Source organism: Hemitrygon akajei, chromosome 7 (genome assembly GCF_048418815.1).
Source record: "Hemitrygon akajei chromosome 7, sHemAka1.3, whole genome shotgun sequence".
Lineage (NCBI taxonomy): Eukaryota > Metazoa > Chordata > Chondrichthyes > Myliobatiformes > Dasyatidae > Hemitrygon > Hemitrygon akajei.
The window spans coordinates 147,231,148-147,246,912 of NC_133130.1; the positions used below are offsets into that span (position 1 = coordinate 147,231,148).

The window sequence follows — 15,765 nt, forward strand, 5'->3', positions numbered from 1 at the left end:
GGATGCCCTTTAAGTCCCGTTCTCTTTGATTTGGCTATAGAACCCTTGGCGATAGCATTTCGAAATTGTCCTGAACTGACCGGGATTTGGAGAGGGGGTGTTGAGCATAAAGTTTCTCTTTATGCCGATGACTTATTACTTTTTCTTTCAAATCCGTCTACATCCTCACCTCCAATGTTTTCACTTCTTGACCAGTTTAGCCAGCTCTCTGGATATAAACTTAATTTACATAAGAGCGAACTTTTCCCAATCAATAAAGAAGCACAAGAATTAACATTTCGTGATCTCCCTTTTAAAGTAGTTCATAATCAATTTACTTATCTTGGGATTGCAGTCACAAGGAAGTTTAAAGATCTCTTTCGTAAAAATTTTGCTAATCTTTCATATACTATTAAACAGAGTCTGTTACAATGGTCACCTCTTTCTATGTCTTTGGTAGGTCGTATTAATGTTGTTAAAATGTATGTTCTCCCTAAACTTTTATACTTATTTCAATCAATCCCAATTTTTATTCCTAAATCTTTTTTTGATTCCTTAGACTCTATTATTTTGTCATATCTGTGGAAGAATAAGCGCTCTAGAATTAATAAAGGTTATCTCCAAAAATCTAAAAGGGAGGGTGGCATGGCTTTACCTAACTTTCGTTTATATTATTGGGCAGCCAATATACGTTGTGCAACCTTTTGGTCTTTTTTTCATGGCCAACCCGAGTGCCCTAATTGGGTGGCAATGGAGTTGAGCTCCACTAAAGAATTATCTATCTCTGCACTTCTCGGCTCTGTACTCCCTAGTAGTTTGTCCAGATTAATAGTTAATCCTCTTGTTAGACACACACTGCATATATGGGCTCAGTTTAGGAAATTTTATGGTTTCCATGGTTTTTCCTTTTCTAGCCCTATCTTACACAATCACCTTTTTTTACCTACTACGTATGACTCAGCATTCCATGATTGGTATAGGAAGGGCATTAGACATTTTGAAGATCTTTTTATTGATAATCGCTTCGCTTCTTTTCAACAGCTCTCTGCTAAATTCAATCTGCCCAATGCTCATTTTTTCAGATATCTCCAAATTAGACACTTTATTACTCCTTTAATTCCTAACTTCCCTGAAATGCCTGAGAAAAATGTTATGGACTTATTTCTTTCTATTAATCCACTAGGTAAAGGTTTAATATCATTTATTCATGATAAATTAGCAGCCTTACGACGTGCCCCTGTGGATAAAATTTAAATGGCATGGGAGCATGATTTAAATACCTCCTTATCTGATGAGGCTTGGGACTCGATTCTCAAATCGGTTAATTCAACCTCTCTTTGTGCTCACCATTGCCTTTTACAGCTTAAGATTGTTCATAGAGCCCATATGTCTAAATCTAAATTATCTCAATTTTACCCTAACATCAGTCCGCTTTGTGATAAATGCGAAAGGGGCGAGGCCTCTCATTCATATGTACTGGCTTTTGTCCTAGCTTGGAGAAATTTTGGAAAGATGTCTTCATAACGTTATCGCATATTCTGAATCACCACCTAGAACCTAACCCTTTAATTGCTCTGTTCGGTTTCTGGGGTGAGACAGATTTACGTCTGAGTTCGACTAAGTGTCGAATATTATCTTTTGCCTCTCTCCTGGCTAGACGTTTAATCCTCCTTAGATGGAGAGATGTTGCCCCGCCCACGCATGCTCAATGGCTGAATGATATTATGGCCTGCTTAGACCTTGAAAAAATTCATTATTCAGTTCTTAATTCGGATTTAAAGTTCCATAAGGTCTGGGGACCTTTTATTGAGTACTTTCATAACCTTCCTCTTGACTAAGGTTTTTTTTCGGTCCCTTGCTTTCAGCTCCTTTTTTTTGTTGGTAGTAGGCATTAATATCTTCTGTTGCTAAGTGTATTTACAGTTTTGGGGGTTTGATTGTCCTGATTTATATTCTCTATATTGTGTTGTGGTTGGTCTGGAGGTTTTTTTTGTTGCGGGGCTTGGGGAGGATACTAATTTTACATGTCTTCAATTTGGGTGCTTTTCTATCTTTGTATCATATTATTATTGTATGTTTATTTTTGCACTGTATTAATGTTCATTTTGATCTGGGTTTTTTTTTATCTGTAGCTATGTAGAAAATGTATAAAAAAAACTAATAAAAAATAAGTCCAGTAACAATTTTTCCCTCAATATCTTCAATAATATCCATCTCACCATCTTTCATCTCATCACTAACTTTTAACACAAGTGACTGAGAATCCTCACTTTCTACCGGTGCCAAGGTTAACCCTTTCTTCACTGAACCAAGTCCATCTGACGCAAAAGGATTGCATTCCTTTTTAACCAAATCAGACACCTCAGACCTTTTCTGAGTTTTCACACAAGGTTCCGTACCCTGTGCATCCAAGTTGGGTGCACTTAACAAGTTGAAATTGTTGAGTATTGTGAGAGGTCCTGGGTTCAAATCCCGGATGAGCCCCCAATTTGTACGTACCCCATAACTGGGTTAACAGACCAGCAGAAATGGAAGGATACATTGGAGTCTGGTGGTACTGTAACTAAAGGTGTTTATTAGTAAACTAAGCAATACAATGTTCTTCATCTCTCGCTCTCTCATTAGGAGCATAGTTCCGGGGGGGGGGGGGGGGTGCGGGGAGCAGCTCTGGACCCCATTTCCAACTGGTTTGTTCCAGCACTCATAACAATATTCTTGATGGTGAGTAGGCAGGTGCCAATGATGCATTGGGCAGTTTTGACTACCCATTAAGAGCCTTCCTGTCGGCCGCAGTGCAGTTTCTGTGCCAAGCAGTGATGCAGCTTGTCAGGATGCTCTCCACTGCACATCTGTAGATTGTCATGGGTATAGATGTAAAAAGTAGGGGTGTTGGTGAGCTTTTTTGACTGTGTAGGATGTGTTCTTGGACCATGAGAGGTTGTGTGTGATGTGCACTCCCAGTAGTTTAAAGCTGTGTTGCTAATGTAAATGGGTGTGAATGGGTGCAAGTTCTCCTGATGTCAATAACCATCTCTTTTGTCTTGTTGACATTAAGGCTTTGAGTTCCATATCCTCTCTTTAGGCCATCTCTCCTTGTGTTTGATGAGACCCACCACTATCATGTCATTGGTAAACTTGATGATGTGATTGCTCAAGTGCCATGCAGCTATGCAGTCACGCGTGAGCAGAGTGTGCAACAATGGGCTCAGCATTTAGCCCTGAGGGGCACGCATTTTGGGGAGGATGAAGAGGGAAGTGTTGTTGTGCATCCTGACTGTGAGGTCTGTTCATTAGGAAATCCGACATGCAGTTGTACATGGGTGTATTTAGACTGAGGAGCAGGAGTTTGTTCACCAAGGTTTGTGGGACAATAGTGTTGAATACCGAACTAAAATCCAGAAACAGCATTTTGACATAAGTGTCATTATTTTCTTGTCAGCGTCAGGTGCACGAGAGATGCTATGGCATTTGTCAGTAAGCATATTGGTAAGTGTCCAATATGGCAGGAAATAAATTTTTCATATGTGCCATTACAACCACTCAAAGTGCTTCATATTTTAGTTCTGAAGGTGTACAGTTCTTTTGTACAGGGATGACGGTGGGTGATTTGAAATGTGGGGACAACAGCCTGGATGAGTGAAGCATTGAAGATGTCTGTGAAGATTTCAGTGAGCTAGTGTGTATACTCCCTGCACTCAACCTGGGATGCTGTCTGTCCTAGCCACATTACGGGGGTTGACTCTCTGCAAAGTCCATCTCACATGTGTTGTTACTACAGGCAGTGGATACTCACCTGGAAGTGAAGTAGCTTTTGTGGCCAGCATTGTGTTGCATGCCTTGGAGCATGTGTAACAGTTGTTCAGTGTTAGGGAGGAAGGCATCACTGCTATAGCCAACGCTGTTTTTCCTTATGTGGTCAGTAATGCACTTGATGCCCAGCCACATGCACTGGAGATCATTATCGGGACAGGTGTCCCTGAATCTTTTGTGCATAGGTGATCCTCACCCTCTTGATTCCAAAGATGAGGTTTCTCCTGGCTGCTCTGAGAGCTGTTCTGTCATCAGACTTGAAGAAAGCGTCCCAGGAATTTAGTATGGAGCACACCTCTGCATTAAGCCTGGGCTTCTGGTTGGGCTGCAGGATGACCGTTCTTGAGGTACCAGCATCATGTGCACGTCGTGATATAGCAGATGACAGATGAGGCATATTCCTTGAGGTCTGTGTCTTCTCTGTTTGTGGTGGTCTCCTGGAGCATCTGCCAGTTAGTCTGTTCAGAACCATCCTGGAACATAGAAATTGCCTCATTAAGCCACAGAGTGATGGTCCTCTTAACTGGTTTCTCCATTATCAGCAGCGGTCAGTATGCTGGGATTAATATTATGGAGATGTCATGGAGTTCAGAGAGGCCAAGATGAGGGTGTGGGATTGTTTTGTAAGTACCATGTCTGTTTGTATAAACGTGGTCAAGCCTTTTCATTCCGCTAGTGGCCATGACGTATTGGTGGAATTTGGGTAAACTGTCCTGCAGGGTGACATGATTGAAATCTCTTGTGATTATGAAGAGACTGTCGAGATGCTTGTTTTATAGAGAGCTGATACTGTAAAGCTCTCCCAGTGCATCCTTCATATTCATGCTCAAGGGGTTGTAGACATTGGTGATGAACACATAAGTAAACTCTTTTGCAGGTATTGAGGCTGGCATTTAATTGTCAGATGCTCAATGTCGTATACACAAACATACACGTACACACACCTGCACGCCCACACACACCCACATCTGCACTCACCTACACCTCTTCTTCGGTTGTCCATCGGAATCCGATGACAATGTCCACCCCTTTAATGGTGAGATCTTTGATGACTATACAGTCCTATCCTGGACCCACAAGTTCTATTGCAGGTGGGACATGTATATGTGGTAGAGATGGCAACCATGGCTGGATTTCTCCTGGCTCTCTTCTGCGGTCTTCTGGTTGTTCTTTCCATCTTCAGAATACAAACCCCATCCCTACACAGCTGTCGCCAAGTGTACAGTCAGCAGCAACATCCTCCAGGTCCTCAGGTCTGATCTTGCACTTCCTTAAAGCATTCTTCATCTGATCCTTATAGTGCTTCTTCAGCCCTTCAGCTGAGTGTCGACCATGATGTATAGCTGGCCAGATAACACTCTGCAGGGTAGCCGACATTGGGGCATCTTTATCACGTGCCCCAGCCACTGCAGCTGACGCTGGGTGATCATGGCCTCAATATTTCTGCAGTTGGTCTTTACAAGTATTTCAGTGTGAGGCACCCGCTCACGCCAGGTAATTCCCAGGATACGCTGAAGGCAGCTTATGTGGAAGCACTCCAAAGACTTGATGTGACGACACCTACACACACGCGCGCGCACACACAGGATGCTGCAGGAGCTCAGCAAGTTAGGCCATTGAGGTTGCCACAGTGGCGTAGTGGCTAGCGCGACTCATTTACAGCTTGGAACATTTCAGAGTTCAATTCTGGAGCCATTCTATAAGGAGTCTGTCTACGTCCTCCCTGTGGAATACATAGGTTTCCCCTGGGTCCTCCAGTTTTCTTCCATAGTCCAAAGACTTACCAGCTGGGTTTATTGCTCATTGTAAATTGTCCCATGACTAGGTTTGTGTTACGTTGGGTTTGTCGTTAGTTGCTGGGGTGGCATGGCTCAAAGAGCCAAAAGGGCCTATTCTGTGCTGTATCGCTAAATAAAAACAAATAAACATCTAGGGAGGGGAAAATACTCTATGTTTCGGTCCGAGACCTTCATCACAGATACTGCCTGACTTGCTGAATTCCTCCAGCATTTTGTATGTGTTCCATTCCTCTAAATTTCATCCTAATAATGTTCCATTTGCCCTCATTGGTTCACTTCGACTGACCCTGGCTTAAAGCTGTGGAGCATCCCCACGCCTCCCACTCCCAAACAATTTTGTATCATTAACAAACTTGGTTATATTACTCAAAAAGGAAAATAAGATAACAGCATTATAAAAAAATAACAGCAAACTTGAAGTAAGAGCGAAAAGAAAACACTGGGATTATGCAGCAGGTCAGGCAATATCTGAGGAGAAAGAAGCAGTTAATGTTGCAGGACTGATACATTGAGTTTTGGATCCAAGTTACTGACAGGCTATGGATAACTGTGAATACTGATCTCTGCAGCATCCTGCAAGTTACAGCCTCCCAGCTAATAAAGCGTCCATTGATTTCTACTCTTTGGTTTTTGTAACTCATCCCCTGCCAGTATATTTCCTCTAATGCACTGTAATCTGTTTTTATTCAATAACCTCTTGTCTCGTACTTTATTAAAGGCCCTTAAGAAATCTAAAATACACAACTTCCATTGGTACCCTTTATCTGTTCCTCTAGTTATAACCTAAAAAACACTATAATGGATTTATCAAAATGATCATCCTTTAATAAATTAACATTGACTCTCCTAATAATCTTTTTATTCTCTATTGTTACTATTTTCTAAGTGTCCTGGGTCAGCTTTTGTTCTCCATTTTCTCTCCCCCTTTCTTCATGGAGTTACATATGTTCCCTCCCATCTGTGGGGATCATTCAAGAGGACCACAGCCTGGAGGATTTTTATGTTTTTCATGACAACAGACACAGAATATTTGTGTAATTTTTTTCTGCAATGTCCTCATTCACTAATGTAATTTCGCTTGCCTTAGTCTATAGGGCGCTCACATTAATTTTCTATTAATTTTCATTTTACATGTTCCGTGACGCTGTTAGAGCCTATATTTATGTTTTTCACTTGATTATGCTTACTTTCTAGTTACCGTTTTTCTATCAGTGTTTTGAGAATTGGTAGATGAATTCCTAAATGTTCCCAACCCTCACGCTTACTGTTCCTTTGGCAGCTTTTCAATTGTTGGTCTAGTTGGATCAGTCTTTCTGCTGGGTTTTTATGCTTTGAAAGATAGACTTACTTGTTTAAAGTATGCATTAATTCTTTAAAATGTTAATTGTTTATTATCATGCCTTTCAGTGTAGTTTCCTAGTCTATCAATACCACACATTTGTCAATGGAACAATGTTAGACAGGTGCATTAGGATATGTTATAGTCCAGTGAAGATGTGATATATATTTAGCACATATTTCAAAACTGAAGCAGTTTGTAAGTGAAATGGATTTAAAGATCAATACACACAATGCGCTGGAGGAGCTCAGCAGGACAGACAGCATCTATGGATAGGAATAAGCTGTCCACATTTCACGCTGAGACTGTTCATCAAGTTCTGATGAAGAGTCTCGGCCCCAACCATCAACTGTTTATTCCTATCCAGGGATGCTACCTGACCTGCTGAGCTCCTCCAGCACATTGTTTTATTGCTCTGGATTTCCAGCATCTGCTGTATGGTGTCTATGGTTTGAAGATCAGATTTTTCCATTGAACTGTCTTGTCTCCATTTTTTCTGTAGGTCATAAACTGGGCACTTGATAAACTGGAGCTCACAAAGTACGCAGACAAGCCTGCCGGAACGTACAGCGGTGGCAACAAAAGGAAGCTCTCTACAGCCATTGCATTAATCGGCTACCCTTCCTTAATCTTCCTGGTAAGATTCACCAATAATTTGGGCACCCAGATGTAAATGAATTCTGCTCAGATCACAAAGTGCAAGCATTCCAGGTACCTAGGAGTGCAGATGCATAGTTCATTAAAAGCAACCTCACAGGTAGACAATATGGTGAAGAAGGCATTTGGCATGCTGCCCTTCATCAGTTAGGAGTTGGGAGGTTATGTGGCAATTATGTAAGGCATTGGTGAAGCCACACTTGAAGTATTGGAAACAGTTTTGGTCACCCTGTAACAGGAAAGATGTTATTTAAAAAGTGCAGAAAAGATTCACCATCTGTTCAGTCAACTGTTTTAGGGTGACCCTTGCCTGCTACCAATGTGCTTGCTTACATAATATTAGTAATTGTACTTCAAGGACAATTGTTGGTTGCACAACACTTGAGACACCCTGAATATGTGCATAAGTTCAGCTTCCCTGCTTTATTCATTCTGAACAGTAGCAGGTATAAAAATACACTCCTACTCATGATTTATAAACTGTTTGAAGTCAATTAAAATATGATAATTGGACTGTCTGAAACAAAATACAATTGGTCTCTAAGGACCAGTTTTCTCATTGAGAATTCCAAGGATAGAACAGAAGCAACATATGGCTGATAATAGCTTGCAACAAATAAATGGATCTTGTCCTGCTGAGTATATCCACTTTTTGTGTTTTTACCTCAGTGAGGTGGAAGTTATGTGGGGTTAAAGCTTCCAAGTGATGTTTCCACTTCTTTTGCTTAGCCTCCAATTCCAGTGAACCTGGCCATTTCAAGAGGACTCCACTGTCCCTGTGAAATTGCTCAGTGAATTATAAGTAAATTGGTGTATTAATGAATGTAACAAAATGTCTCCATCTCTGGAGACAAGCTGTCTACCAGCATCTTTTATAAGCATACTGATTCCTACTGCTTTCTTTACTAACACCTCTTCACACACTGCCTTCTGTAAACAAAATGCTATTCTCCTTTCTTGGTTCCTTTGTCTCCGCTGCATCTGTTCCCAGGATGAGGCTTTCCTTTCTAGGACATCAGAAATGTCCTTCGCCTTCATAGAATGGGTTTTCCCTTCCTCCACCACTGATGCTGCACTCACTCTCATCTCCTCCATTCCCCATATATCTGCACTCTCCCCATCTTGTTGCCACCTTAACAGGTATAGAGTTCCTACCACCCTATGAGCCTTGACACATAAAACATCATTCTCCACAACTTCTGCCAGCTTCAACGAGATCCTACCATCAAGCACAGTTTTACTTTACCCCCTACTCTCTACTTTCCATGGGGATCGCTCCCTCTGTGATTCCTTTGTCCATTCATCCCTCCCCACTAATCTCCCCCGGAACATATCCCTGCAAGCGATAGAAATGATACACCTGCCACTCAGCTCCTATCTCACCTCCATTCAGGGCCCAAAATAGTCCTTCTGGGTGAGGCAACACTTCACCTGCAAATCTGCTGGTGTCATCTATTGTGTCACGTGTGCCCAATTCGGCCTCCTTTACGTTAATGAGACCCACTGTAAACTGGGAGACTGCTTTGTCATGCACCTCCACTCCATCCGACACAAGGAGAATTTCCCGGTGGCCAACCACTTTATTTCATATCCCCATTCCTGTTCCGATATGGCCTCCTCTTTTGCCACGATGAGGCCACTCTCAGGATGGAGGAGCAACATCACCAGCCTGATGGCATGAGCATCGATTTCTCCCTCCGTTATATTTTTTCCTTCCTGTTTCCTCCTCTTCTGTTCCCCATTCCGGCCTCTTCGCCTGCCTATCAACTCCCCCTGGTGCTACTCCTTTTTACCCTTTTCTCATGGTCCACTCTGCTCACCTATCAGATTGCTTCTGCTCCAGCCCTTTACCTTTCCCATCCACCTAGCTTCACCTCTCACCTTCTAGCTAATTCCCCTCCCCTCCCCTCCCCCACCTTTTTATTCTGACATCTCCTCCCTTTCCAGTTCTGAGGAAGGATCTTGGCCCAAAATGTCAACTGTTTCTTCATTTCATTGGCTGCTGCCTGACCTGCTGAGTTCCTCCAGCGTGTGTGTGTGTGTGTTGTTCTGGAATTGCAGCATCTGCAGAATCTCTTGTGTTTATCGCCCCATTTGGCCCACAGCTCTCTAAACCTCAAATGCCAAATGTAGTGCAACAGGAAGTTGAGAAACCTAATGGCCTGAGGGAACAAGCTGTTTCCCATCCTGGCCATTCTTGGCTTTATCCATCAGTCTCTTGCCTGATGGTAGAATGTCAACGAGACATTTCAGTTTTCAAAAGACATCCTTTTACAACTGTTGCTTTTCATCTATTCCTTGGATGTGGATGTTTCTGGCAATTCGCTGTCCATCATTTCCCTAGCTGAGGAAGGAGAGAGAATTCAACCACATTGATGAATCTAGAGTTACATGTACACCAAACAGCAAAACCGTGGCCTAATGTGGCTCCGTATCTTAAGCAATGAATGAAATCTGCCCTTCTCAAGTTACTTAATGTTTTCTGACTAAAAACAACTGATGCACCATCAATAACTCTCTGAGACGTGAGGCGGGATATCGGCTTTTATTGACTGGAAGAAAGAACAAGCAGCAATTGACCACCATGCTACATCCTGGAGACTGAGAGGCAGGGCTCAGGCCCCAATCGCCTGAGGAGGAGCCACGTTCAGTGGGAGGAGCCACAGGAGCTGTCAGCGGGGGGGGGGGGGGGGCGTGTCCAGACAGGTATATGTAGTTCACCACAACAACATATTGCCTGATGTTCATAGAAATGTGTGCATCTGAATAAAGCCTTCTGCGAGACCATGCTGATGTTTTAGTCTCTTACTAAGTTTATAATGCTCCAAGATAAACATATCAACAGAAAAAGTAAAAGGTGAAGAGTATGAGAATGGAAGAGTTGAACAGAATTGCCTCAGCACAGGCACACTGCAATCAATGGTGGTATCCTGTCCTACAGAAAGAAGGTATAGCATTATTACAGCTCAGAGGAAGACCAAATGGCCATTGAGGCTATGACCACTCACTGTAAAGAAACTAGGTATCAATGGATTTCTTTGACATCACCACTGTTGGCCATATCAAAGGTGGTGTTGAATGAGAAGATAGGAGGGAGATTGAAAGTCTGGTTGAATGTTGCCACAACAACCTCTCACTCAATGTCAGCAAAAACAATGAGCTGATTAGTGACTACAGGAGGAGGAAACCAGGGATCCATGAGCCAGTCGAGGTTCAGGAAGCTACTTCCCCTCGACCATCAGGCTCTTGAGCCAGATAGACTTCCCTCACCCCAACACTGAAATGGATCAAAATGAAATGAAGCACCTATTGACTCACTTTCAAGGACTCTGCAACTCGTGTTTTCAATATTTATTGCTTATTTATTTTTTATTATTATGACTATTTGTTGTCTTCTGCCCATTGGTTGTTTGTCCATCTTTGTTGTTTGCAAATTTTCATTGACTCTATTTTGTTTCTTTGTAGTTACTGTGAATGCCCACAAGAAAATGAATCTCAGGGTAGTATATGATGATATCTACGTTCTTTGATAATAAATTTATTCTTAACTTTGAAGTGTCATTTCCCCACCTAGCAAATTTATTTCCTTCAATTTTTCATCCAGTTTTTTTTAAATTGTTGATTATCTTCATATCCAACAACTTTATAGGCTGTGGGTTTGATGTCATTAACACTCACTGTATAAAAATAAAATACTTCTTCCTCACATTCCTCTCCTAATTACATAGTTCCGTAATAATTAATTGGTCAATACATAAACTGGACACATCCTCCTGATCATTGTAAATTTAAATCTTCAAACAAAAGTTAAAATTATAATTCCCAGCATATAGCATGTAAACCATAAAAATATAGCATTTGATTTTGCAAAAAAAAAAAGAAATCTTCATACTGAGAAATTCCTTTGCAGCCCAGTGAGAAATTTCATATGGGAGATCTTGGCCTCCATTGGGAGCCCCTGGATTGATCAAATCAGGGTGTTACGAACCCACAGGTTTCGTTAACTGTGGACTGCCACTTTAAGCGCCTGAGTAAGGCGGGACTATGACGTCAGTCACAGGCTGACACTGCTGGCTGGGGGCTTAACCACAGAGAGAGAGAGAGAGAGAGTAAGAGAGATTGGGGAAGCTGGTAGCTTCAGCTTGTCGCAGTTGAAGCTTAGAACTCTCCTGTGCCCACAAGAGTGGGTTGATCATCGGCACACGGTGCACAACGGATGTGGGACTGTCACTTCATATAACCCATAGGAGTGAATTTTGTCTTGTAGCCCTTGCCTGGTTATGTTGTGTGGTAACCACTGGAAGATGATATTCCTGTGACAGGTCACTTTCAGTGATAATTCGTATGTGGATTTGGAACGTCACGACGGACAAGGTCTATGGCAACTGTTCTCTCATTTTACCAGTGTGGAGCCTGTGGAATACTTTGTACTTACCTTCTCTCTCCAGTGCAACATGGATTACAAATATCTGTCTCCCGTTGGTTATTTCGTGGATTACTGAACTTTCCTACTTTACCATCTCAAGACTCTAAGCCTTGTTTCCCAAGCTCAATAGTTGAGAGCTATATTTACACATATATACACACATAACACTGTTAACTCCTGTTTATTTTGTTTAAGTTACTATATAATAAGTAGTTACCAATATACATAGTGGTTTTAACATCAAAGCCAGACTCCATGTGTAATCTGGTTCGTTTCTAAAAGGTTACATTTTGTAACAAGGGGCACTGGGGTGGGGATGGATGGTTAGAGCTAGTATAGTGCAAGTGCAGGGCCCAAAAAATACAAAGTCAGAGAAGGATTTAAGCATTAAGTGCCATAGTCCAACAATGGGGTGGAAGACAGAAAACACCTGATCAAATTACCCAATTCCATAAACAGAGGCCTGCCTGGATTGTCTGAAGCATGACAAGTTCCTATGGCATGACTTGACTGACAACAGAGTCTGTAGCTGTGCACAGAGAAAGCTTTGTCTGTGCAATGCCTTCACAGCTAGTAAAGGCCCAGCCCTCACTTGGTCCCCTCTAAAACTAAGATGGTCTTTCAACCATTCTTGTTGAAGAAGGAAGCAAATCTCTTGATTTCTCCATCTTGTCGGCTATTGTGGCTATATCATTGGAGGCGATTAAAGAGAAAATATATATTTTTTTGAAGGATTGTTGAATTTAGTGCTATTGGGAAATTGCATAGAAAAGGGCCTGAGACCTGAAGCCCGAGTTACATGAATGCAATGAAAAACTTACAGCAACATTACAGGCACATCGCATCATATAAGTATCATATAGCATAAAAAGAGGAGTATAAATTATACTTGATTTTCATAAGTAACAATTTCCACAACAAAATAAACGTCCATTTTAATGCAAAGTGATCAAAGTAGTCAAAATGTTGCTCAACTGTAGAGATTAGGATTGTTTTGGTTGGTTCAAGAAAATGGTTGAAGGGAAGAAGAGAAGCTGACCTTAAACCTGGTGATATGAGTCTTCAGGCTTGCTGCGAAAAGATGACATAGTTGTGATGGTGGGAATCTTTGATGATGAATGTTACCTGTCTGACGCAGTGCTTACAGTAGATTCTATTGATGGTAGACAGGGATGTGCCCTTGATGTATAGGGCTGTCCACTATTATCTGTAGTTTCTTGTGCCCCTATTTGGGTTGCCAAACCAGACTATGATGCAAACAGTCAACATACCTTCAGCAGTATCAGAAAGAAGTTTATTAGCATTCAGTGACAAGTCAAACCTCCTAAGAGATCCATTGGTGTACAATGACTTCCTTCTGATTGCATCAATATGCTGCACTCTCTCCAGACCTTACTGTGTTTATGACTTCACTCTTTTGAGCCGATGTATTTGATAGCTGTCTTTGGGCCAGTTTTACATCTTTCATAAGCTTGAAAAGCAAATTGTGTGCAATCCCATTTATTCCTTTGCTGTTGCAGGATGAGCCAACAACAGGAATGGATCCCAAAGCACGAAGGTTTTTGTGGAACCTGATTCTTGACATCATCAAGACGGGACGCTCAGTGGTGCTGACATCACACAGGTGATGCTTTTAACTTCCCTTCAGTGTTTGGTTTGGGGGAATGTCATTTTGCCCAATGCTAATAAACAAAGATGTATCTGAAGTTATTTAAATTATTGGTTGCTATTTATAGATTCACGCAAGGTTTAAGAGTGTTAGAAATTTCTGTGCAGTCAGGAAAGCAATTTTGAAGCATCATTACTTCAGTAATGGTATAGTCAAGTTCTGCTCTCTGACACAGTGGTGGGAAAACTATACTTTTTTATATGATACTTGAAAGGTAAACATTGCCTCTTGCTCTTCTTGTAAATCTGATGTAACTTGGAACCTGTATAGACTAAAGCTGAAATCAAATGACACTAGAAAGTTGTGGCACTTACTGTATGTAGATTAGTCACAGTTTAGATAGCATCCATCCCAGGTTACTGAGGGAAGTAAGTGAGGAAATTGTGAGTAGTCCTGGCTGTAATCTTCAAGGGCTAGAAAAATAGTAAATGCTGTACCCTTTGAATAAAGCAAAGGAGTGTAGAAATAATTAGGGAAAAAATAATTTTGTGTTTGACAAGTGTGCATAGATTGGAGGCAGCCAGCATGGGCATATTGAAGGTAAATCAGATTTAATTAAATTACTTTTTTTAAAAATGGAGATTGATTTGTAATATGTAGACTTTCAAAAGTCAGTTGGCATAGTGTCACACAATAAGCCCATCACAAGATCAAAATTTCTGGAATAAGATGTGTGTTTTTATTTATTTATTAAGGTAGAACGTGGAATAGGCTCTTCCAACCCTTCAGGTCACACCACCCAGCAAACCCCAATTTAACCCTAGCCTAATCATGGAAGAATTTACAATGAACAGTTAACCTCTGAACTCTCACATCTTTGGATTGTGGGAGGAAACCGGAGGAAACCCACGCGGTCACGGGGAGAACTTACAAACTTCTTACAGGCAGCGGCAGGAATTGAACCCTGGTCACTGGTACCGTAAAACTTTGTGCTGACCACTACGCTACTGGTAGAAAAGTAGCTTAGAAAAGTTGTCTTTGGCATAATGGGAATTGTACGAAGAAGTACCACAGGCGCTGGGAGCACAGTTTTTCTTCAAGTTAGTCATCTGACTCAGGATAATTGGCATTTTTAGGATTCCCTGTGAATGCAGACATTGGCCTGACGGGGCACACGGTGGACACCCATATAAAGGAGCACAGAAGTGTATCTGTTTGGGTTACCCGGAGAAATCGGCAGTAGCAGAACATTGCATTTGCAATGACTATAGGATTGATTTTGGCATCACATGACTACTGTGCCACACCAATGACATTTGGGACCACCTGGTGAAGGAAGCCATTGAAATAAAACTGGAAAATAAGAATTTTATCAAAGATGGAGGTCTCACTCTAAGTAAAAACTGGAATTCAATTGTAAGCAAAGTAGGGCAGTGTAAACCTGATTGGTTGAGGACTAACCAGTCAGGAGGGGTGGATGAGAGGTATATATATATATTACCAGACTAGATGTACCTATGCATCCTCCCTGATGAAGATGGTGGAGTTTGTCATTGAATGCCAGTTAAAATTTGATACCTGTACCTGGCTGGAAGCCTGAACAGAGTTTATTTGTCATATATGCTAGGAAAGTACCAGATCCTTTTTCAGAAGTAACAGGTTTATCATCACTGTCTTATATGATGTGAAATTTGTTTGTGGCAAAAGTACAGTGCAGAGACATCAAAATTACTATAAATTACACAACTAATGAAAAGTGCAAAATAAAAAAGGAAAAACAAAGTAGTGTTCGTGGATTGTTCAGAAATCTGTTGAGTCTGGTTCCATGCACCACACTTTGGAAAAGATGAAAAGGCTTTGGAATGAGTGACTTTAGTTATCTGAATAGACAGAGGAATCAATCAATGCAATGGGACCTTGTGAAAGTATTTAATACGGTAAGGTATCCAGATAGAAAGAAACTGTTTCCAATTCGCAGATGGACAAAGAAGCGGTGAAAATAAACTAAGGTAATTCACAAAAGAACAAAATCTGTCCAGAGAAAATAAGAACAGAAAATGCTGGAAGTACTCATCATCTGTGGACAGAGAAGCAGAGTTGATTGGGAAAAGAGAAAACAAATTAGTTTTCAGTCATAGAGAAGGTT

The 15,765-nt window shown here is 41.3% G+C and overlaps 1 protein-coding gene across 2 annotated transcripts in view; it reads left to right on the plus strand.

Moving 5' to 3' along the window:
• The window catches only part of abca2 (ATP-binding cassette, sub-family A (ABC1), member 2), a 519,276-nt gene that overhangs the window by 461,301 nt on the left and 42,210 nt on the right, over window positions 1-15,765 (plus strand). For both annotated transcript variants that reach the window (XM_073052214.1, XM_073052215.1), the window contains exons 43-44: window positions 7,430-7,564; window positions 13,531-13,634. In XM_073052214.1, coding sequence (XP_072908315.1) covers window positions 7,430-7,564; window positions 13,531-13,634 — 239 coding nt within the window. The remainder of the gene's footprint in view (window positions 1-7,429; window positions 7,565-13,530; window positions 13,635-15,765) is intronic.